The following is a 25,853-nucleotide window of genomic DNA, read 5'->3' on the forward strand; positions in this document are numbered from 1 at the left end:
AATGTGAGAGATCTAATGAGCTTGAGAGTCTCAGTGAGTCATCAACTGATGGTGAAGATGAAAAGAAAGTGAAGAAAAAAATTCCAAAGTTCAAAGTTTTCAATAAAGAGACAGACTTGAAAGATCCACAAATGGAAATAGGAGAACACTTCCCAAGCAAAGCTGATGCAATTATGTTCATTAAGGAATGGGGGATCTTAAATGGCCGAAAATTAAAGTTTGTAAAAAATGATAGGATAAGGCTGAATGCAGTTTGTGTTGGCACAAAGGGCTGTCCCTTCGAAGTTAGATGCCACCCACAGAAGGGTGGCTCTGATACATGGGTGATCAAGACCCTACAGATGGAGCACCATTGTTCCACTTCTGGAAAACTTAAGCATGCAGATTACAACATGATTGCTGAAAAATATCAAGAGAGGTTGAGAGATGACTCTGATTGGGGCTTATTAAGCTTCCAAAATACAGTCAAGAAGGACTTTGGCCTCACTGTCTCAAGGAACAAAGCGTATAGAGCTAAGAAGAAGGCTCGTGGCTTGAATAAGGGATTTTACAAAGAGCAGTATGCAAGAATAGATGATTATGCAGCTGAGTTGCAACGAACCAATGTTGGTTCGACAGTGAAGATTGCTTCAAGAGAGACACCTAATGGCCAAAAAGTATTTCAAAGGATTTACATCTGCTTGAAGGGTTGCAAAGATGGGTTTTTAAATGGATGTAGGAGGGTGATTGGCGTTGATGGGACTCATATAAAGGGTCCATATCCTGGTCAAATACTGACAGCAGTTGGTGTAGATCCTAACAATGGATTATTCCCAGTGGCATATGCAGTAGTAGAAATTGAAAATAAGGACTCATGGAAGTGGTTTTTGGATATTTTGATAGATGACTTGAAGATTGACAAGGGGGCAGACTGGGTATTCATGAGTGATAAGCAAAAGGGTCTAGTTCCTGCAATAGAGGAACTCTTACCTGATGTTGAACATCGAATGTGTGTTAGACATGCATCTTCATAATAACTTCAAAATGACCTATCCAGGGTTGGGGTTAAAGAATGCCCTGTGGGCTGCTGCTAGAGCAACTTGTGTACCATGGTGGAAGGTTGAGATGGAGAAGATGAGGGGATTAAATGACAAATCTTGGGGATGGCTGAATGCTAAACCTGCAACACAGTGGAGTAGATCACACTTTGGGACTGTGGCAAGGTGTGATTTATTGTTAAATAATATGTGTGAAAGTTTTAACAGTGCTATACTTAACACAAGGGACAAGCCAATACTAGATTTGCTTGAGGGAATTAGACACTATCTCATGCTTAGGATGGCGAACAGGCGAGCAGCTTGTAGAAGTTGGAAGACTAATGTTGGCCCAAGAATCTTGAAGATCATGGAGAAGAGAAAAGCTGACAGTCGAATGCACAGTGTTCAACTTGCAGGAGATAAGCAATTTGAGGTTGAAGCACCTGGTGGGACAAGGATGTGTGTTGATCTTAGGCAAGGGACTTGCAGCTGCAGAAGGTGGGATATTAGTGGGATTCCTTGCTCCCATGCAATTGCTTGCATTTGGGACCTAGAGGAAAACCCTATTGACTATGTCAATGAGTGTTATAGTAAAAAATCTTACCTAGATGCCTATGATCCTATGATAAGACCCATGCCAAGTATGGATCTTTGGGCAATCACTGCCAATGACAAACTTGAGCCTCCACCATTCAAGAAACAACCTGGGAGGCCAAAAATGGTAAGAACAAAAGGACCAGGTGAAGTCCCAGCCACACATCCTATTCCTGAAAATTCAAATGCAAATCCAATGGCTCCAGCACCACCACTCAAGTTGAGAAGGTTGTGGATTTCCATTAGATGCAGTAAGTGTGGGGGAGAGAATCATAACACCAGGACATGTAAAAGAGAGATTGGGAGCTCAAGCAACCAACAGGTTTGTTGTTTGTTAAATTGCATGAAGTCTTTTTTTTCCTAATATTAATGTGATTTTCAAACTGTACCATCTGGTCTTATGTGCAACTATGCAGACCGCAGGTCAACATCAACAATCACATGCCCAATCCCAAGCTCAAGCCCAACCAGCAACTGAATCACACCCTTCCCAAGCCCAACAGCCACCTAATAATTCAAGGGTAAACAAGAGATATTAGTTGTGTAATGATTGCTTAATGAAATAAATGTTCATGTTGTTGATTATGCTTGAATTGGCAGATGACAAGAGGGAGAGGGAGAGGGCGAGGAAGAAGCAATGCAAGGGGAATAGGAGGATTTGTGTCTGCATCTGATAATGGAGGGAGAGGGCGAGGGCGAGGGCGAGGAAAATGCATTGCAAGGGGTAGAGGAAGATCTATATCTGATTCTGATAATGGAGGCAGAGGCAAAGGGAGGAATGGAAAAAGGGGCAGCTTCTGGAAACCCCATGAACATTGACTCAAGATTGGTGTTCGTGCTTCTTGAAAGGATTTTGAACTCTATGTTATGAGTTTTGATTTAAATGTGCATTTTGTTTAGCCTGACATGTGTTTTGAGGCCTTAGAATGTGTGTTTTGATGGAATTGCAGTAAGGATATTTGATGGATACTTATAGCACATGAAATATGGTATTGGCATTTTGGGTCAATTAAATGTTGCATTTGATGTAATTTTAGCTTAAGGCCATTTGCTGTAATGTGTTTTGAGGCCTTAAAATGTGTGTTTTGATGGAATTGTACTAAGGATGTTTGATGGATACTTATGACACATGAAATATGGTATTGGCATTTTTGGTCAATTACAATGTGTATATTTGCTGGAAGTAGTTTTGTGTATATTTTCTGGGAGACAAAATTCATTAACTGGAAGTGGTTTTTGTGTATATTTTCTGGGAGACAAAAATTCAAAAACCATTACATCAAATGTATACATTTGCTGGAGGTAGTTTTGTATATATTTGCTACCCTTCCAGTTGAATATAAAATGTCACTTGCCATTTCATTGAAACCATTAAAGAAATGCACCAAATCTATATTACAAAACACTACCATATCACCACATTTTGCTTCCCTGCACTGAGCTTTCCAAAACAGAGGAGTTGAATACAACCAAAACACTCCTACCATACAAGTTAATTCTTACTGCTTAGTTCCATACAACTACAAAACAAGTTAATTCTTAGTTCCACACAACCTACATCACTTAACACAACTACCTAAAATAGCATACCCACAAGCTATTTTCTATTTCATTACCATCACCATAAAGAAGAAAACCCAAGAGCAAATCAAATAAAGCCGCAGCATCTTCTCCCTTCTCCGATGCAATTGAAGTTGCACTTCTAGTGGATCAATCCTTCTTCGCAATCTCAGCATCACTTGTCTACAACGTGGGCACATCGGAGGGTCCACCCAGTTAAAAAAATTGCATCCTCCATTTCGCTGGAAAAAAAAAAAAAAACACAATTTGCTAGCATAAAAAAATACCCATTCCAATACCCATTCAATTTGAATTATTACATTTACCCATTATCCAAATTTCCTTACCCTTGGTATTAAACAGGTCTCAAACTGTCTTCCCGGATTCAAATCCGTCCAACTCGTCCTCACAACGGCAAGCCTTCCGCAATCGCAATACCTACCTGGTGCATGGGGGCTGTGAGTTGATGATGTCGAGTAGGATGACATAACGAAGGACAAAGAAGTGGAGAGATTTTGAGGTTTTGGTAGCCCTAACTACTGGGTTGAATAGAAGAAAGAGGATGGAAGCCTCAACTTCATTTGGCGGGTGGAAATTATGCAAATGGCGGGATGAAATTAGGTTAAAGGTTAGGGATACTATATATTTGGTAGGAAAAGACCATTATGGGCCTCACATGTTGGTCACGTGTGGGCATTTGACGGCAGTTAGCCAATAATAGACGGAATGGACTAATTAGGCGCAATTTGAAAAAAAAGTGGATTAAAATGATACAAAAAAAAGATCGTGGACTAAGTTGGGAAAAAAGTGAAAATAACTGGACCAACGGTGCAATTTACTCTTAATATAATATATGTTGTAGATACAATATCCTCCTCTTCTTTATACCCCATTCTACTAACATAAATATTACAGTAAACAATATATAATGAAGAAGCAGTAAACCCATAAGCATTTATTTTTTGGCACTTAAACCCATAAGCTTAAGAGTGAAGTATTGTCAAGAATCACGAAGGAGGAATCATATGTCAAGGAATCACGAAGGAGGAATCATACGTCAAGAATTGAAGTATTGTCAAAAATTTTCCATCTCCAATCCTAAGAGTGTCCTTCATCATAAACATGCCCTCCAATTTGACAAAAAAATTTAAAAATTGACGGAATTGACCAAGTAGGTAAACATCGAAAAGAAAGTGGACCAACTTGATAAAAAAAAATTGTGGACTAACTTGAAAAAACCGTGAAAATAAGTGAACCAAAGGTGCATTTAACTCTTTTAGAAATTATCCAAACTTTTAATTAGAGTTTCTTCATGTGGGCCTCGTGATTTTGGGTCTGACTTAAAAAAACCTCATTAAGGTTAGAATTTGGGTCTTCTGATTTAATTGACTCCACTTGGTCAAGTCCGTGGACTGGGTTTCTTACACATAATACTCAATGGCTTCTGGATCCTCAATTTTTTTTTTTTTTTTGTTAAAAGGGCGGGCCAAAGGCCCAGAAAAAAGAGAAGAAAACTACAACATCAGAGATCTGATCCTACCAATACCTACACGATCATCATCCAGTATAGAAACAATAGAAGGGAGGGGAGAGGAGAACAGATGTACGTAGACCCAAATCAAACCCATGACTAATACTTTCTAAATGGTCATCAGCACATGCAATTGGCCTCCCTGTAAATTGGGTCCTCAATTTTGAGGCCCATTGGAGATGCTTTTATAGTCTTCCTACATAATAGCTTAAACCCCTTGAACATATATATATATAGTCGCCACCCCGCCCTTGGGTATATTGATTTTTGTAGTAGTTCAGCCTTAATCAACTTTTGATTATAGCCCTTCTGATATAGAATTGTTACTAATAAAAATAGATAAATATTTATACTTCAATCCTCATGTTCTAGATGGCGAACCCCAACTCAAGTCTTAATTTCATACATCAAGACTTCAATCCTGTCATTTTACCAAAATTGTGATAGCTGTTCTTTTGTTGGTGCTAAATAAAAAAAGTCAAATTAAATCGAGTCCTAGGTAGATGGTGAAACCCAGCTCAAGTCTTAAATATTTCATACATTAGAATCAGATGCGTACTGATGAGCTCAACAAGAAAATCTCCATCCAGCTAGATGGAATATTGTTGCCCGACCCAGATTTGTCCACTGCAAAGTCTTCAACAAGATTTCCATTTTCTGCATTTTCTGCATTTCCTGATGTTGAGTTCATCCCCTCCATAAGCGGTGCAGGTAATTCATGATCAACCGGAAGCACATCATCGTTTACGCCGCCACCAGGAGGACTCTCGTCACTGATCAACCCATGAAGATCAAAAGTAGGGTTCTGCATGGAGTCTTGGTCAGGAAGGTAGCAGGAGCTAGGGTTTTGATGCAGCTGGTACTGCTGGTAGGCATCGATAGTGTAACCAGCTGATGAACTATGGTTCTCTGTGGATAGGATAGGTTGAATAAACTGGTCTTCTGATGGCTCCATCATTTCAATTTGCCCGCCAAAATTAATGTAACCAGCCGACGAACCATCCCAAGTCCCATAAATTTGATCAGACGTCGTCGTCCCTCCTCCGCTAATTATGTTATTCCTCTCTGAATCACCACCACCATAAGCAAACCAAGGATTGGAACTAGGGTAACCTTGAGAATTAGGGTTATGATTACCATGAAGGTCATGGACTTGAGAGCTGCTACCTATAGGGTTGTAGTAGTACTGCAGGAATTGGTTGTTTTGGACCTCAAGATTTTGCTGGGCTTGAAAGACGAAGGGGATTGGATATTGGTGATGTGGGTTTGAATTATTGAGGGTTGTTAGGGTTTGATGAATTGCTAGTTCCTGACCAAATGATAGGGTTCTTGGCATTGGATATTGGTGATGTGGGTTTGAATTATTGAGGGTTTGATGGATTGCTGGTTCCTGACCAAATGATAGGGTTCTAGGCATTGGATATTGGTGATGTGGGTTTGAATTATTGAGGGTTTGATGGATTGCTGGTTCCTGACCAAATGATAGGGTTCTAGGCATTGGATATTGGTGATGTGGGTTTGAATTATTGAGGGTTTGATGAATTGCTGGTTCCTGACCAAATGATAGGGTTCTTGGCTTTCTTCTCCTTTTAAGTACATCATCAACTGAAGACGATAATAACGACTTTGAAGCACCTTTGCCAATTGGAAACTTTGGGCTCTCACGAATGCTTTTGACATCATATTGTCCCAGATCAAAATTTGTAACAGCATCCGTGCCTTTCATCCTTATTACTGCAATATCATAAGCTCTAGCTGCTTCCTCTTCAGTATCTGATTATTCCAATTGATAGAGAGAGCAAGAGAATATTATTAATTAATATCGATGTACGTAGACAAATTAATTAGTTCTTTTCTAAATAAATTTCTTAATTTTAATGCAGTACGTCTTGATCAATGATATATATCATTATGAAAGCAATATTATCATTGATATTTGGATGTCAATAATCAATTAATTTTAGTAGATTATACTCAGTCTTTCTCATGTTAGTAGATCATTTAGAAAAAAAATTCTGAGTTAAAATCTCATAGAAAATAATTGATTCATAAAAAAAACAAAACAAAAACAAACCATTGAATAAAATTAATAATCATAAATATATTAAATGGGTCATAGGACTTACCAAATGTTCCCAGATAAAGGCTTCTAAATCCTTTACCTTTCCCTACTCTAGCTTGCCATTTCTTATTGTGCGAATTCCTGTTCAAGCTGTTCAAGGCTTGGCTATCATTAGTGAGAGAGAGAGAGAGAGAGAGAGAGAGAGAGAGAGAGAGTGAGAGAGAGAGAGAGGTTAGTTATAACTTATAATACCTTGAAACTCCTCGATATTCAGATGAGCCTTTGCTAAAGCCTGTACTTCTTCTGAAATTTTGAGAAGTTTAAGATAATTAATATAGATCACCATGTCATAAGATCACAAGAAAAACAAGGGTACGTACGTAACTAGCACCCACTGAAAAATCAAATGCACTTTTGTTAAGAACACTTTCCCATTAATTGTTCATATCACGTATTGCCTGAATAAAATTTAGTTATTGAATTAATTCTAATTCAGATCATTCTAAATTCATCCATTTTACCACTAGAGCTAAAATCCATTGGATTCTTCTAATAATGATTTGTCAATTGATTAAGTTAAAATATACTCAAAGAGTAATAGCTCTGATGAGTTTGACTCTATCTCGTCCTATCCCTCAATTTTTTTCTACCTTTAAAGGCAAATAATAATGAGAACAGGTCTTGTATTTGTAAGTTGTAACACCAAAGATAATTCGGTCAATAATAATAGACTCACTAACTATTATTTCAATTTTTGGTCATCAACTGATGTGGTATATATATGATATAGTCATTTTTTTATTTATAAATAAATGAGCTCTAGAGTGAGAATACATAAATGAAAATTGTCACATTATGAGATTTATGTAATTAGAATAATAATTGTTGCTTCTAATATATACTACTCTTATTTGGTACAATATATTAGAGCATTCAACAAGGCAACGTAGGGGCTAATTTTGTGTGGTGGACCTCAAACATTTGAATTTGCTACAAATTAACACACCAAAACATAATAAATAGATCAATAAAGAAGTAAAATAAAATCATACAATTTTTTTATTTTATTTTATCAAAAAGTTAATTGTAGGCCACACATTCATTAAACTTTAATTAGCCAAAGCATCTATAGTACATCATGATGTAAAAAGCAGGAAGAAGCCAAGAATATGGCCCTTCCTCCAATCAAACATATTGCTGCTGATCAGAGTGTAAACCATGACGAGCTAACAAGTGAGCTACGGGATTCCAAAGACGATATTGAAACTGAAAAGAACAAGACTCAAACATAGACCAATAACAAGACACAAATTAATCAATTTTTTCTCTCTTTTTTGGTCTGAGATTTATTTGTCCTCTGTGGACATCAAAATTCCATTTTGGTACCATAACAGATTAACAGTCTTAATTAATTACCTTCTAATTTGGAGCAAATAGTCTTTCTCGGATAAATATTGCATCTCCTCCAAATCCTTCTTGTAGTCGCTCAGCTACAGAAATATATGTGCATAGTGCAGGATGACTTATATCCAAGCCCATTATATATAAGCAAATCATATATATATAATTGACAATTATATCTTAATTATTGATTAACATACAGGGAAATTTAATCGAGCAGACTCGCCCCATAACTTCAGAGCAGCAAGGTCATAAGCTCTAGCAGCTTCCTCTTCTTTTTCAAATCCACCTGCTAATTAAATTAAAAGGATATTTAATTAAAAACTATTGAGAAACAATTGCCAATTAATAATTAGTAAGTTAATAATTGCTTTAACTAGGTAGAGCATAAGAAATATTAATCACTCCCTATAGGGCTAGACACCATTTTAATTTTTGACTTTATTTTTTGTTAAATAAGGAAGGATATCTGATTTTCTAGTTATGCAAATTAAGAAGAGTGTACTCACCAACATAAACTGCATGTCGTATATATCATTGATGGACGAAGCAAAAGAGATAGAGCAAAAAAGTTAGTAGATAAGTTTAGATGTTTCATAATTATTAAAAAAAAAGTAGGAAATGCATAATCAAATAATTTCGGTACCTGTCTTGCCTTTCATTTCAGGATCAGTGTTATCCCATAGAAATGTTTCAAAACGTCCCATGTTCCTGTACCAAATTTATTGTCAATATTTGTTACTTTTTGTTTTTATTGATCAATTTTTTTTCAAAAACTATTGTATTTTTTATCTAAAATTATTTATAAATATTTTACTATAGCAAATCGATTTAATGTGGAGAGTGTTTTTTGAAACATACCCAGTAACTCCGTGATACTTTCTTTTCTGGCCAATTGTCATGTGTTCAGAGTTTTCACCGCAACAGTCATCTTGCACTTCTGTAGAATTTTTGTGAGGCCTTCTACCATTTGTCTCTTCATTGTTGCAATTATAACTGATTGTGAAAGAGTAACTATTTATATTATAAATAGATGAACATAATTTTTTTCTTCAAAACTAACATTATAAATTAAAGAAGTAAGTCCAACCTAGTTTGACTCTCTCCACCCATGTCGATAAAATTGTTTTCACCAGTAAGGTACTGCAAGGAGTACTGACTTTGATTTGCTTCTGAAGTAATAATATTGTTGTGAACAGTAATACCCTCATTTGGGTCATTACCACAATATTGTGTTTGGAATGTGGGAAGTGATAGACCTTGATGACATTGGTTTGGATGAATGGGAAAATCATTCAAGAACTCTAGAGAAGAAGAGTCGTTGCTAGGGTCCGAGCTAAGTGAATGACTCAACGAAGGAGGAAAACCGAAGTTGTCGCTTGAGTTCATCATCATCAATGTACAAACTTGATGGAGAAATTAAGGACTATAGTACCTCCTGCAAAAACACAATACCAAACAATAGGTACGAAATTAATGAACATATTACATATGATAGAGCACAGACAAAATAAATATTTGGGAAATAAACAAGATTAGTAAGGTTCTACATGGATTAGTAAGGAATGAGATGGCCTTTGCCATCAAAAAAAGGAAGAAGAGAAAATCTCAAAATTATTGTAAATAGTTGGATCCTATAATGGATACATGACGTTTTTTAATTAAAAACTTAAATAAGTTAAGAGATTAACTACCTTAGGAGAGAATCCGGATCCGTTCTACATATATATATCCAAAGGATCTTGTAACAAACCCTTAAGTGCATCTCATTTAATTTTTCACCTCTTAAAGTTAATGATCACAAGTTTTTTCTACTTTTCAAATTTCTACTTTAGATGTATTAAAAATAATTCAAGTTAATGAATTTGAATTCTCTATTATCTTTGTTTTTACTTGTTTCAATTCTCATCATATAACATAAATTAAAGGATTATAAACATATTAAGTGTAATCTCACTTAACTCAAAAAGTACTATGAATTCTTTTTATACTTTGCTTTCCCTACTTTTGGATAATAAATATGTAATTAAAATTAAAAGTTTTTTTTTGTTTAAAAAAAAAATTAAAGCAGAGAATAGACCAAAATGAATTCTATAATAGGTAAAGATATAATAGAATGGACCACCAATAAATACATAATACATTTTTTTCTTTTAACCCATAATCTTATCCAATCAAGCAACTTAATTGACCAATAAATAAATATATCATCAAGCTAACATTAGAAAAAGGCACTATTAGAAAAACGTTGGTAGACATCATATTTTTGAATAGAAAAAACCATCTAGATTTGTAAATAAACACTCATGAAATCTTCAAGTTAAGTTTAAGATATAGTCATAATTAAGCACCTTAACCAATATTGGTGGTCTACTTAATTCATTAAACAATAGACCACTTTGGCTCTTGAAGAATGGGTAACATAATGTGCACAAACAAATTATAGGAAGGAAATGAACAAGGGTAAAGTTCTATATATATATATATATATATCTATAGGAATGCACACAACAAACTAGCTAGATAGGAAAGAAATCGAATGACAATAATAAGTGAGAGTCCAATTAATACATGCATGGATTAACTATAGTAATGTCTCCCCAGCGATTGTCTGTATCTCACTTCACCCCACAAATATTTTCATTTTGACTTACTCTTTCCGTTAAACTTTAATTCACATGTCAAATTACTCTAATCTATCAACCTAGTTACCTCTTCTGTCCTCTTTGATAATGTGGTGCACACAGTCATCAACACAGATGCCACATACTTCTCCAAAATTGTTACGTGTGTGCCACATCAACATTAATTGGAGACAAACAACGGATTGATGAATTGGGGTGGGGTGACTTAACGAAATAAAACTGAGGGGACAAAGTGAGACATGGGTTATCCCATTGAAACAATTATTATAATTGATACTAATATATACGTACAACCACTAATATAAACAGCCTTTGAGTGGACTTTTCATTACTTCAAAAGGATGAATCCTAAAACTAATTAATGTTAAGAATATATACATTTCCTGTACAATACATAAATATAATATATATATATATATATATTAAATCTTTACCTATTATATCCAAGATGAATTCTTACATACACCCGTCACGTGTTTTGTGTTGAAATTCAGTAAATTAAATTCACGTGGAGCTTGTCCTCTACACGTATTTTTTATTAGAGCGAATACGTTAGACACGTTGCGTAAGCATACTGAATATTCAGTATCTAACCACATTACTGGTAACATGTATTGATGTACACATATAAGTATACTAATCACTATAGAATCTATTACAAAGGAAAAAGTCACAACATATGAAAGAAAAAAGGTAGCCTAGCTAGCTATTTCAAACCTTCAAGGCATCTTGATCAGTTTGCACATCTTTAGAGTTAATTGTGATCCCGAGTTCCTTTCTCACATTTTAAACTCCAAGTATACTAAAACAATTTGTAATTTGAAGATCAAATTCAAATTATTCATAAAAACATGCTGAAATTCTATGGTTCTTACGTACGTATGACGGATAAACAAATTTAAACCCTTTTGGCGCGAAACATCTTAAAATTAGAACATTCATTTAGCTCAGTCTATATATATTATTTTCTAGATCCTAAATCCTTAAATTAAAATGGGTTTATATGTCAATTAAAAAAAAAAAAAGAAGAAAAGGAAGAAAAGTTTGTGAATGAATTAAGAATGAAATCTCCATGGATAGTTGAAGATATGGTCACAATTAAGGTGATATACGCACGATAACCAATTAATCATCAAACAGTACTCTATTACGCGCGTACGTACCTTGGTTCTTAATTTGAAGGAAGGGTGGCAAGTTTTATGATTAGATACTTTAGATTTGGTAATGTCTAGCTAGATCTATTCGTTGGATCCCCTCTCGCTCCTGCAAAAACAACACATAACATCAAATATTGAGCCAAAAATGGAGGGCAATGCTTTTAAATTTTCTAATCAGTAGTAAAATCGATCTAGTTGAAGATGATGAAGATATAGGCAATTCATCATCATCATCATAAACTGTCTATAGATCCAACTAATATGATTTGATTTTGATGGAGTAGTACCTGCCTTCACCCTTGTTTCGTGAATGAAAGGGGTGATTTCCTCAAAGCTATAGCAACAAGCTAGCTGCCAGCTCTAGCTCTGTGTCTGTTTCTCTCTTCAAACCAAACCTTCTTCAAAACCCTAAATTGAAGCGTGAGAAATGAGGGGGTAAGTGAACCAGATACTCCCAAAATGGTCTGAAAACTCCATTGTGCATATCTTATGACAAGTGTACAGTCCTGGGAAAAAGAGATTAAGGGATAAAGAAAACAGAAAAGTAATGGGCAAAAGTAGAACAAAATTCAAGCCCATTACAAAACCTAGCTTCGATTTTTTGCACATATTTCTCTTCTCTCTCTCTCACACACAGCAGATATGTAAAAATTTCAAAGCTTATAATCGGCTCTAATTGTTTTGCATGCTCAACAGGTTTTGTTTATATTTGGTGCTCCAAATTGCAATCCCCAGTAATAAATAAGGGGAGATTTTGGTAACCATATTTAGCTCTCAGAATTAAATTCCACAGTCAAGTTGTTTTGGCAACATATCATAACTCTCAACTTTTTGTAAGGAAACTTTGGTCAAATGTGAGGGGTACGTTTATGAGCCGACCAATCAACCTCTACCATTTTGAAAATTTAGTTACAAGTGGTCTTAAATTAATTCAAAGATTTAATTATTTTCAGTTTTGGCTATATGGTAAGTAAATTATTATGAGGATTTTATTTTTTAAAATATATTAAAGATTTAAGAAACTGCCTATTATCACATGAAACATACAAAGTACTATACTGTATACCTCATTTAAAGCATAATGAAATATGACTTGGAAGACCCATTTTGGGATTTCATTGAATTAATCGGTGGTGGCTGTGAGTGCTGATCGAGGGTTGAGGAAGACCCAATTAAACAACTTTCTTTCCACCACCATTCAGATCATGGAATGAAGGGAAAGCATGAAGCTAGGGTATTTTGCTTGGGATTGAAATGGTGGGGCAACGGATGGAGGTGGTGGAGATCGATGGTTGAGGAAGAAGACTTAACCAGAGAAGATGATTTTATATATTTTTCTTCTCAATTAAGTATCATTGTCATTTAGAGAAATTTAAAAAAAAAATTGTGCAAATGGCTTAACAAGTTATAGTTATCTGTCTGGCACACTACATCCGAATTACACATGATGACTCACATAAGACGATGGTATAAATGTACAAAATATCAAAAAAAATTTAAGATGGTATGCTAAATTATTGCGCAAGCAATTGTAATAAATATAAGACTACTTGTCATAATTCATTTTGCAGCTATCTTTTGGCCACATTATTATAAAGTTTTTTTGGTTTTCTTTAAATAGGAAATGAACAAGGGTAAAGTTCCATATATCTATAGGAATGCACACAACAAACTAGCTAGCTAGGAAAGAAATCGAATGACAATAATAAGTAGTGAGAGTCCAATTAATACATGTATTAACTATAGTAATGTCTCCCCAGCGATTGTCTGTATCTCACTTCACCCCACAAATATTTCATTTTGACTTACTCTTTCCGTTAAACTTTAATTCACATGTCAAATTACTCTAATCTATCAACCTAGTTACCTCTTCGATCTGTCCTCTATGATAATGTGGTGCACACATAGTCATCAACACAAATGCCTCATACTCCTCCAAAATTATGCTATGTGTGTACGTACGTGCCACATCAACATTGTTGACCAAAAAAAAAAAGTTAACCTGATTGATGAATTGGGGTGACTTAACAATCGAATTAATTGAAATTTTAAGGGACAAAGTAAGTCCAAATAGAATTGAGGGGACAAAGTGAGACATCTGTTATCCCATAGAAACAATTATTATAATTGATATTAATATATATATACGTACAACTAAGAGGTGTACAACGGGTCGGGTCGGCCCGGCCCATTTAAAGTCGGCTCATCCGTGCTTCGTGTCGTGCTTGGGTCAGCTCATTTAATAATTGGGCAAGATTGGGCCGGCCCAATTATTTTAAACCTTAAGCCCAACCCAGCCCATGCATGGCCCACCTAATAATGGGTCGTGCCGGGCAAGGCCGGCCCGATTAATTATTTTAATTATTTTAAGTTTCTATTATTGTTTAATAAATCAAATAGTCTTTGATGTCATTCTATTTTCTATCAAATTTTTTAATTTTCTAATGCTTTCATTCCATTTTCTATTCAATTTCACCATCAATATCAAAATTAAAAATTGAAACAAGGCTAATAGTAATTTTTTAAAAAAAATTGAAAAATACTAGTATAAACGGGCAAACTCATAACTGGCTCGGGCTGGCCCAACACACAATTGGCTCGGGCCGGGCCGGCCCAACGGGATAGAAAATATTGGCCCAGCCAGGCCCATACGTATGGACCGGGCTCAACCCAGCCCACTTATTAACGGGCCGGGCCCATGCCGAATTCGGGCCGGCCCGACTCATTGTACACCTCTACATACAACTACTAATATAAACAGCCTTTGAGTACGTGGACTTTTCATTACTTCAAAAGGATGAATCCTAAAACTAATTAATGTTAAGAATATATACATTTCCTGCACAATATATATATATATATATATATACAGTGGCCTTCAGATGAGGGATCCTGCATATAAGGCTATTTGCGGGACTGCCTTGCTGGTCGTTGGATCTCTTTTAATGAGATCCAACAGTGGATATTTTAACCCACACTCTAACCCCTTTAACCCACTTAACCCATCCCCCAACCCATGTAATAGAACAGTCTAGCTACAAAGAAAACGCGAATTGAAAACAGAGACGCTGAACCTGAAGAAGAAGAGATCCATTAATGCAAAACCCACCCGTCGAGCATGGACGAAAGATCTTAGAACGCAAAACCCATATAGGCCAATTTTAATTAAATTTACAGCACTTAAACCGTTCCCAGCAAAGAGTTCCAACGCGACTTCACCATCACCATGGGACTGAGCTAGCTCGTGAAGAAGAAGAAGAAGAAGGGAAGCTCGTGACAGGGAAGGCACGCCAGGCTCGTGACGGGGAAGGGAAGCTCACGACGGGACAGGGAGGTCAGGCTGACGACGGGGAAGGGAGGCCAGGCTCGCGACGGGGAAGAGAGGCTCGCGACGAGTTTCAGGTATGTTCTTCTTGGTTTTTTGATTTGTATGATGAGATTTTCTTGAAATATTTAGGATATGGTTTCAAACTGATTTGGGAGTTAGGGTTGGGGATTTGTGAATTTCGAAAAATCAAGAGATTTGGGGTTTTTGTGTTTTTTCTTTGTAATTCCATTTTGGTTAGTCTTGTACAATTTATGCTTGCTATTGAAAGAGTTGCTGCATTTTTGGTTGTTAAATATTGCAAGATTAACCAAGACTAATAGACTCTAAGACATGTTTGAGTAAAAATTATGGGGGAAAAGGAAAAAAGAAATGAAAGTGAACAACTTCTAGCTATATCTGGGAGGGTGAACTCTACTTTAAAATCAATTTTTATTACACCTTTCCCTCCCCTGTACATAATTACATATTACAATATTATTGAGATTGTCCATCAGTTTTTATTACACCTTTAAAACAGACATTCTATAATGTTTCTAAATTATATGAATATGAAATCATGAACACTAGATGGATTGGATAGCTCCCTGTATTCAATTTATTTGGGCTTTTATTCTTAGAATTTGAGGTTTTTAAAATGCAGGTGCAGTGATGGCAGAAGCTAATGAGATGGTAATGGTAGAAGCTAATGAGATGGTAGCTCCATTGGAAAGTGAGTCAGAAGGAAATTCATTTATGTGTAATGCCAATCATGAAGAAAACAATGAGTTGAAGCCATTCAAAGGTCAACAATTTCAGACAGTGGAAGAAGCTGAACACTATTACACTAGGTATGCACAGAATGTTGGATTTGACATTCGAAGTCACTCAACTAAGAAGAGTAAGGATAATGAGATCACAAGGAAGGAGTTTGTGTGCAATAAAGAGGGAGAAGGCCCAAAAGAATTGAAAGGTACTGAAAAAAGGCGTTGTGGAGTAGGAAGAGAAAGTTGTAAAGCGAGATTGATAATTGTGAAGTCGAAAGTAGGTGGATTTGTAGTCACCATCTTTGATGAGGCTCACACCCATGCCTTGGTAAGCCCACGAAGACGCCACTTGATGAAGTCTTGTCGTCGATTTTCAAGTGCTCAAAAATCATTAAGTGAACAACTAAGCATGGTGAACATACCCCCTCATCGAAAATTTGACATTTTTGGAGTGCAATCAGGAGGAATTGAAAACATTGGTTGTAAAATGCAAGATATGTACAACTATCGCAGAGATAAGCGTGCTGAGTTGAAGGGGCATGATGGAAACATGTTACGGGACCATTTTCTGTTGGAACAAGAGATAAATTCTGGATTCACTTACAAGATCAAAGCAGATGACAAATAGAAGATAACTCATTGTTTTTGGTCAGATGCAAATTCTAGGAAAGCATATGGTTTTTATGCTGATGTGGTTATCTTCGACACTACCTACAACACTAATCGGTATGAGATGATATTCGCACCAATGATGGGGGTAAACAATCATGGCCAGACAATCATTTTATCTGGGGCATTCTTGAGTGACGAGACTACAAACTCATTCAATTGGTTATTCAGAGAATTCTTGAAAGTTATGTCAGGTTATGCTCCTAAGATGATCATAACTGATCAAGATCCAGCAATGACAAAAGCAATTGTAGAAACTCTCCCCAACACATATCACAGATATTGTAGCTGGCATATTCTAAATAAATTCTCCGAGAAACTTGACACGGTCAAATATACTGATTACTAGGATGACTTCAAACGTTGTGTTTGGACATTAGAGACTAGAGATGAGTTTGACTCAAGGTGGAAGGATATTCTTGAAAAAAGTGGGTTAAAAGAAAATAAGTGGCTGCAATCACTATATGAAATTAGATTTAAATGGATGCCAGCCTATGTAAACCATGTTTTCGGAGCTGACATGTCTAGTAGTCAACGAGCAGAAAGTGGGCACTCATTTTTCAAGGGATATGTGGCCAAGACCAATTCTTTGGTGGACTTCAGGATTCAATTCAATAGGGGACTTTTACGACAGCGTCAAAATGAGGTTATGGCAGATCACACTGATATTACTGAGAAGCCTAGACTTAAGTGCCCTATTAAGATGGAAAAGCAAATGGCTGACATTTACACGCGCAAATATTTTTATAAGTTTCAAGATGAGTTCTGGGAGAGTTACAACTATAACACAGAGCTTATCAGAGAGAGTGTCACTAATTGCATTTATAAAAGTTACATGGGTGATCATAGTGGGAGAGTTCGGGAGATTATGTATGACAAGTCTCTGGACTTTGCATCATGTAGCTGTCAGATGTTCGACTGTGCAGGAATTCCATGCAGCCATATTTTATCATTTCTACATAAGGTACGTCAACTCCATATCTTGCCGGATCAATACATTTTGAGGAGATGGACTAAATCTGCTAAAGATGATGTTGTGGTGGACAACTCTGGTGTGGAGATAAATATTGACAAATCATTACTTGAAAAACGTAGTACCTTATTCCACCGATACTCATATGTGATTGATAAGGCCATATTAAATGATGAGGCAAGACTAATATTTTGTGAGGCCATGGATTCTGTTAGTGACCAGATTGAGGCCATCTTAAACATTGGTAGTACCGGCTCTTGTGTTGGAGTTTCTAATAGACAGAGTGTTACTTGTGATGCTATATAATGAGCCGGATCCAATTAAGTTTAAAGGGAGTGGAAAAAGACTTAAGAAAGGAAAAGAAAAGTCGAAAGGAAAGCGACGTGAAAATGGTAGGCGTTGTAATGGTTGTGGGAAAACTGGAGTGTCTCATGACAAAAGAAATTGTCCACTGCTATTAAATAGGTATGAAGTTGTACCTTTCTGCCACTAATTCTTCATTTGCTATTTTTGAGTTTTTTTGTTGTTGGTGCATTATTTGTATAATTGTAGGTGATTGGTTTGATTAATTTGAGTTTTTTTATATTTTCTGGTAGGTCTTCTGATCCCCAAGAGCCTAATGACTCTCAAGTTGAGGCCTTGGATGATGATAGCTCTTCGTCAGAAGTAATATAGACTTTGTTAGTTGATTTGAGTTATTTTTTATTTTGTTGTAGGTCTTCAACGTACTGACCAAGATCTTTGTTCATCCCTTTGTTAGTAATGGTACTTGCTTTTTTTCTTTATCTTTTTTTTTTTTTTTATCAGGATGATGGGCTGCTGTGTTTCCATAAGTGGCTGCTGTGTTTTCCTTTTTCTGCTATCCATTCAAAAGGGGTCAAAGAGGAGAAGAAGAACAAGAGTGGAAAAAAGACATTGGAAGAATTGTGGGAAGAACGGTTGAAAAGGAAGCTAGAAAAGGAAAGGGAACGCACTTTACTTCTGAACAAGAGCCGAAAAGATGGAGCTGCTTTTAAGGCTAGAGGGTTTTCTAGGAGATGAGTATACAGAGTACTAGAAGTGTTGTTTAACTAAGTAGCACTTTGAATTTTCTGATTCCAATTGTTCTTTGTAGTCTGTATAATGAAATCTTTGGTGTTTAATGTTTTAAATGCTTGATGTATCCAATGTTGTTATGGCTGCTTGACTTGTTTCTATGATGATGTTACAATTACATTACATACAGGGGATGATGTCCTGCAAGTGGCCAAACTGTTTTCCATTGTGCTTTGTATATGAATGCTTATGTGGTTCTTGAAAGCTGTAAGATCAGATCCCATTTTTCTTGATTAAAAAAATCAATGAAACTATGTAGAGTTTCTTATTCATTAGAGTCCTTTAAACAAAGAGAAGAGAGCGATAACCATGACAATGTGGTTCAGAGCTATTTAGATGAAGAGCATTTCGGTGTTGGTGATAACCGGAAAAGCACCTCCTGAGTTTGGATGTATTGTAAACATGTTCTCTATTGCGATTTAGCACCTATCCTCATTCTCATTCCTCACCCCCCCCCCCCCCAAACATGCTTCAATAAAGTAATTTGGATATGGAAAACACAAAGATTGAGATTCTGGTTTCCAACACAAAGACAAAGAGCTTCATACCAAGTAATGCAATAATCATTCTACCAAGAACATTGTCAAACTTTTAGAACACACATGGCCATCATTCATACATAACCATTGCAAAAGTAAGGATTTGAATACCTCATTCCAAAGCAATAATACAACCAAGTTTGTTCTTGTTACAAAAGGAATAAACATTACAACAAAGTAAATTTAAACATAAAAAACATCAAAAGTAGTACAAGAGTTTTCATGAGAAAGCCAAATCTAGCTTGGTTCCTCCTCTGGAGTTCTTCCTTAAGTGCTACATTTTTCCTTGAAATATGGGCTACCTCTGCAGATAATCGAATCACAGTCTCGTTCAAATTTCTCATTGTTCGAAGCTCTTGCTCAATTACATCAAATCTTATTGTTAATTCATGAACCTCATCAATTAAATTCTCAATAGCCCATATAAATTTCCCATAATTCATGCATGTCCAAAACAGACGGTTTGGATTCCTATCTGTTTTAGACATTTTCAACTCCAAAACACCGCCACACACACATTGTTGTTGTCTTGGCCTATGTTGAACTTCGCTACTACTGCTTCTGCTACGATTAGACATGGTGGATTTCACTGATTACCAACTACCATTATGCACTTTTGTCCATGCTTATCATTCAATGAGAAGACCAAACTGAGGGAACTCTATGCAATGACATTTTAGAACTACTAAAATCTACACACACACAAAAAAAAAAAAAAATTGCAACCACAAGTTTAGCAGTGACAGAACCATTCATGAATATGCTAAAGACATATGGAACATTAAACCTGTCGAAATACCATAGAAGCATATTCTTGTCAGCAGAGATGGTCATACTTCGTGGTTGTGATGATCCTCGGCTTTTGGTTGTATGTAAAAGGTAAATGCTGGAAAATGGGAATAAAGGGTACCTTTTGGTTGCAAAGAAAAATAAAAACCCCCAAATTGGAATTACAAAGAAAAATAAAAACCCCCAAATCTCTTGATTTTTTGAAATTCCCAAATCCCCAACCCTAACTCCCAAATCAGTTTGAAACCATATCCTAAATATTTCAAGAAAACCCCATCATACAAATCGAAAAACAATATCCTTACTATTGCAATATTTAACTTAAATTCATGTTTCGAAAACCCCCAAATCGAAAACCCTAAAACCCCCAAATGAATGAGATTTGAAAGCATACACAAATGATGAAATGGAGGCGAAACTGAGTTGCTTTGGTCAAAGCGCAAATCGAAGAACAACCCACCACGTTTTTCCATCGCGAGCCCTCCTGGCCGTCGCGAACAAAACACATTCTTCCCTTACCCGTCGCGTCCCCGCCCCTTCCACTCGGCACCGTCGGATCACTAAGGCCGACTTTCGTCCCTGCTCGACGGGTGGGTTTTGCGTTAATGGATCTCTTCTTCTTCAAGTTCAGCGTCTCTGTTTTCAATTCGCGTTTTCTTTGTAGCTAGGTTGTTCTATTACATGGGTTGGGGGATGGGTTAAGTGGGTTAAAGGGGTTAAAGTGTGGGTTAAAATATCCACTGTTGGATCTCATTAAAAGAGATCCAATGGCCAGCAAGCAGTCCCGCAAATAGCCTTATATGCAGGATCCCGTATCTGAAGGCCACTGTATATATATATTAAATATTTACCTATTATACCCAAGATGAATTCTTACATGCACCCGTCACGTGTTTTGTGTTGGATTTCAATAACTTAAGGTTTGTCTTCTACACAACAATTGATCACATTTATTTTTTATTAGAGTTAGACACGTTGCGTAAGCATAATGAATATTCGGTATCTAACCACATTCGGTAACATGTATTGATGTACACGTATAACTAAGTACACATATACTAAAATCACTATAGAATCTATTACAAAGGAAAATTTCACAAATGAAAGGAAAAAGGGTAGCCTAGCTATTACAAACCTTCAAGGCATCTCAGTTTACACATCTTTAGAGCTAATTTGATCCCGAGTTTCTTTCTACACATTTTAAATTTCAAGTGTACTAAAACAGTTTGTAATTTGAAGATCAAATTCAAATTAGTCATAAAAACATGCTGAAATGTATGCCGAATGCCTTAGCTATAGATAGCCTTATGTATGTCATGATATGTGTTTGTGGATAAACCCACATGGATTTAACAACTAATCATGGATCAACACGTGGCTAGTCAGATCCAACTTCAAACTTTGACTTTTTCAACGGTCAAACTTGGATCCCCACGACACCACATCAATTCGGCACATTGTCATTGCCAGTTCGGATCGGCTCATCCCGGCGAATCCTCCACATCTGATCCGACCTGATCTAAGGATCTTCTATGAACTGAGTGTTCATCTCTTTTTGGTTATCTCAGTTCGGTTCTGTTCGGCTACTGGTGATCATTTTCTCAGACAACGGACTGTCGTCGAGTAATGACTGTTACATCATACGTCGAGCCCATCTGGACCAGCTCACCCATGCCCGATCCGAACGTGGATATGTTTCATACCCACGCATACGATATCCATGACTGGTTCAGCTCGAATTCCACCGTCATTCTATAAGATTGGAGTCAGGACGAACCGCCTTATTCGAATATCTCTGACATGGCTCTCTGACAGATGAGACATCTCAGCTCACAGTCATGACTATTAGGGCATCTCACTTGATCTTTCATCCTTGCATTGAATGCAGCATTGAATTAATGTAAAGGAGGTGGGTAGCTGTGCATGCTACTATTCATGACCGAATGCGTGGCCTCTTCTCAATCATTCACCCTCATGCAGATAACTTACCCTCCACAACTTCCCTTGCCTATATAAGCTGACTTATGTGCACAAAAAGGCAAAACTAAGAACATAACTTCACTCACAAAAAAGCCTATCAAAATACACTCTCAAGTTCATCACTTGTTCTTACTTGCATTTACTCAAAAACCTCTAAATATATATCACTGACTTCATCATCGGAACGTATTTGGCTGGTACCACATCGATCATTCTCCTTTCATCTTGTCTTCGTGCAGAAAGATCTCAGAGTCTACATCCACTTCATCATCCAGCAAGGCTTCCAACCAGCCAGATCATCCTCTTTAAGTTGTTACATCTCTCTTAAGGAAATTTGCATCAACAATATGTATTAGCCCTTATATCGCACACGCTATTCAATGATCATCTCTTCCACAAATTAGATAAATCCAAAACCATTAAGATATTTAATTTTCATTAAATATATAGACAAACATAATGTTTCAACAAATACTTGAAATAATGACCATTCAATTAGACAGTTAAATGGTTTATATATGATTTATCTAATGTTCTGTAAGCGTGATCATTGAATGAAGACCCAAAGTAATTGGTGGCTCCGCTAGTCAAATTTTAATTTGAAGTGGGACCCATAAAGAATTATTTAATTACCCTTAAATAAGGGATCTCTCATTATATATACTATGGCGCGTGCCAATTGACCTTTCAAAAGCTGCAATTAAGTTTTTTAATAAAGAATTTATTTTCCATAAACAAGAGGTGTGACGATTTAGTTTAATAAGATACGAACGCTTGCTAATTTTTTACCATGATTGTGGGCGGGTGGGACATACTTCGAAGGGGTACTGTTTATTTGCCGTTATGGAACAAAAGGTGAATTCCATTAAACAATTGGGTCGCTAGCTATAAGCTTGGGTCAAACACTGAATTGTATAGAAAAAAGGAAAAATTTGAAACTACTGTTAATTCAAGCGTGGTGAGTTTACAGGTGTCGGTCCAACACGAGCAACGAAAATAATCAGTTGGAATGTAGGGGGCTTAGCAACCGCCGTACATTTTGGGCCTTGAGGTGATGCCTTAATAAGGATCAAAACCCCGACTCCATATACTACCTTAATGGCCAGTGTGTTTGAAAAGATAAATCATACTTTGATGAACATGGTACGGTCATGATCGATATACCGTATGCCTCAGCTATAGATAGCCTTATGTATGTTATGATATGTATTAGGCCTTTGTTGATGCTCAAAAATGGTAGAGCGCTCAACGTTGAGTCAAACCACGTGGACCCGTTGACCTCCTACTGAAAGGATGCCACGTCGAAGTGGGGTAGGAACGGGTAGCTGGGCCTGACTAGTGAATAATGGTAAGAACGTAATGTTTGGTGCACCCTGCGCAAATACACAAAAGTGAGTGGGAAGGGCACCGATGTGGTACCGGCCTAACCTCCTCCGAGGCTCAAGTCAGTGTCAAGAGAATATTTGAGCAGAGTGAATGAATAGTATAATAATGATTGAGTCCTCATCCTGACAAGAAAGTACCTCTTTTATAGTACTTTTGGAAGAATGTCAACCAATCCGGTGATGACACGTGTCCCTTGTGACGACTTGCATTGTAGGAGTGCTACGTGTCACCTGTTTCGGGGATCCGAATGAGCTGACACGGGTCGGAGCCTAAGAGGCTGGAGCTTGGGAGGCCGAAGCCTATGAGGTCAAGACCTAAGAGGCCGGAGCCTAGGAGTTCAGGGGTTAGGAGGCCGGAGCCTAAGAAAGGTTTAGTCTTTGGGCCTAGGAGCCTAGGAGCCTAGGAAGGGCTTAGCCTTTGGGCCTAGGAGCCCAAAAGCCTAGGAAGGGCTTAGCCTTTGGGCCTAGGAAGACCTTGCTTAGGCCCAAACAATATGATGCTAAGTCTTATGTGACTTATCGTTATGTCGAGATGATTAGTGATACAAACAGCCTTATATTTCGATCTGCCAAAATTAGACAAATCCAAAACCGGCCATTAAGATATTTAATTTTCATTAAGTATATAGATGAACATAATGTTTTCGTCAAATACTTGAAATAATGACCATTCAATTAGACGGTTAAATGGTTCATATATGATTTATCTAATGTTTTGTAAGTATGATCATTAAATGAAGACCCAAAGTAATTGGCGGCTCCGCTAGTCAAATTTTAATGTGAAGTGGGCCCCATAAAAAATTATTTAATTACTCTTAAATAAGGTATCTCTCATTATATATACTATAGTGTGTGCCAATTGACCTTTCTAAACCTGCAGTTAAGTTTTTTAATAAATAATTTATTTGCCCTACATAAGAGGTGTGACGATTTAGTTTAATTAGATACGAACGCTTGCCAATTTTTTGCCATGATTGTGGGCGGGTGGGACATAGTTCGTAGGGTTGTTCGTTTGCTTTTATGGAACAAAAGGTGAATTTCGTTAAACAATTTGGTCGCTAGCTATAAGCTTGGGTCAAACACTGAATTGTACAGAAAAAAAAGGAAAAATTTGAAACTATTGTTAATTCAAGCGTGGTGGGTTTACAGGTGTCGGTCCAACACGAGCAACGAAAATAATCAGTTGGAATGTATGGGGCTTGGCAACCGCCGCACATTTTGGGCCTTGAGGTGATGTCTTAATAAGGATCAAATCCCCAACTCCATATACTACCCTAATGCTCGGTGTGTCTGAAAAGATAAATCATACTTTGATGAACATGGTACGATCATGATATGTCGTATGCCTCAGCTATAGATAGCCTTATGCATGTATGTCTTGATATGTATTAGGCCTTATATCGCGGGCACGTGCTATTCAATGATCATCTCTGCCAAAAATTAGACAAATCCAAAACCATTAAGGTATTTAATTTCATTAAATATATAGACGAACATAATGTTTTCGATAAATACTTGAAATAATGACCATTCAATTAAACGATTAAATGGTTTATATACGATTGATCTAATGTTTTGTAAGCATGATCATTGAATGAAGACCTAAAGTAATATATTGGCGGCTCCGTTAGTCAAATTTTAATGTGAAGTGGGCTCCATAAAGAATTATTTAATTACCCTTAAATTAATAAGGGATCTCTCATTATATATACTATGGGGCGTGTTAATTGAATTTTCTAAACCTGCAGTTAAGTTTTTTAATAAATAATTTATTTGCCCTAAAAAAGAGTTGGTGGGGGAAGTGGGTTGCTGAAAATAAGGGTGTAATTTTGTATTTTATTTTATTTTTCAATTCTAATGATTCTATTTTACTATTTTGCCCTTAAAATATTAAATTTTTAATTAACAAAAGGCAAAGTTGGGTTTTTGAATGTTTAACCAAATCTCTCCTTCTCCCTTAATATATACTAGCATCTTGGCACGTACTCCGCACGTGTCAATTGACATTTTTGCTATGTTTTTTTTTTTTTTTTTGTATTTTGTTATTAGTTTTATAACTTCTAACAACTATATGATATCTCTATCTTTTAAGGTAGTGGGCTGTTTTTCTTTTTATTTTTTAAATTTTATTTTAATGGTTGTATTTTACAACTATATCCTCTTTTATTGGTTTTTTTTATGAGACTGTTTGTTGAATGAAGGGTAATTTAGGTAATTTCATTTTTTGTGAAACCTGTAACACCAAACCATTCTTCTGGCTTTATAATAGTAAAGATATATATATATACAGGCTCCTTCTATTGAGGTATACCTCAACTTATTTATGTTGAGATATACCCTATTAGGGCCCACACGAGTCGTTTTGTGTCGATCTGAACCGTTCATT

General features: G+C 36.4%; 1 protein-coding gene across 1 annotated transcript; it reads left to right on the top strand.

The window, feature by feature from the left end:
- Positions 1-15,942: 15,942 nt before the first annotated feature.
- LOC147291556 (protein FAR1-RELATED SEQUENCE 5-like) lies at positions 15,943-16,665 on the top strand. The gene has a single exon (XM_086235976.1). It carries the CDS (start codon positions 15,943-15,945, stop codon positions 16,663-16,665), a length of 723 nt encoding a protein of 240 aa, XP_086092102.1.
- Positions 16,666-25,853: the final 9,188 nt, after the last annotated feature.

Source organism: Dryas octopetala, chromosome 3 (genome assembly GCF_963921425.1).
Source record: "Dryas octopetala chromosome 3, drDryOcto1.1, whole genome shotgun sequence".
NCBI lineage: Eukaryota > Viridiplantae > Streptophyta > Magnoliopsida > Rosales > Rosaceae > Dryas > Dryas octopetala.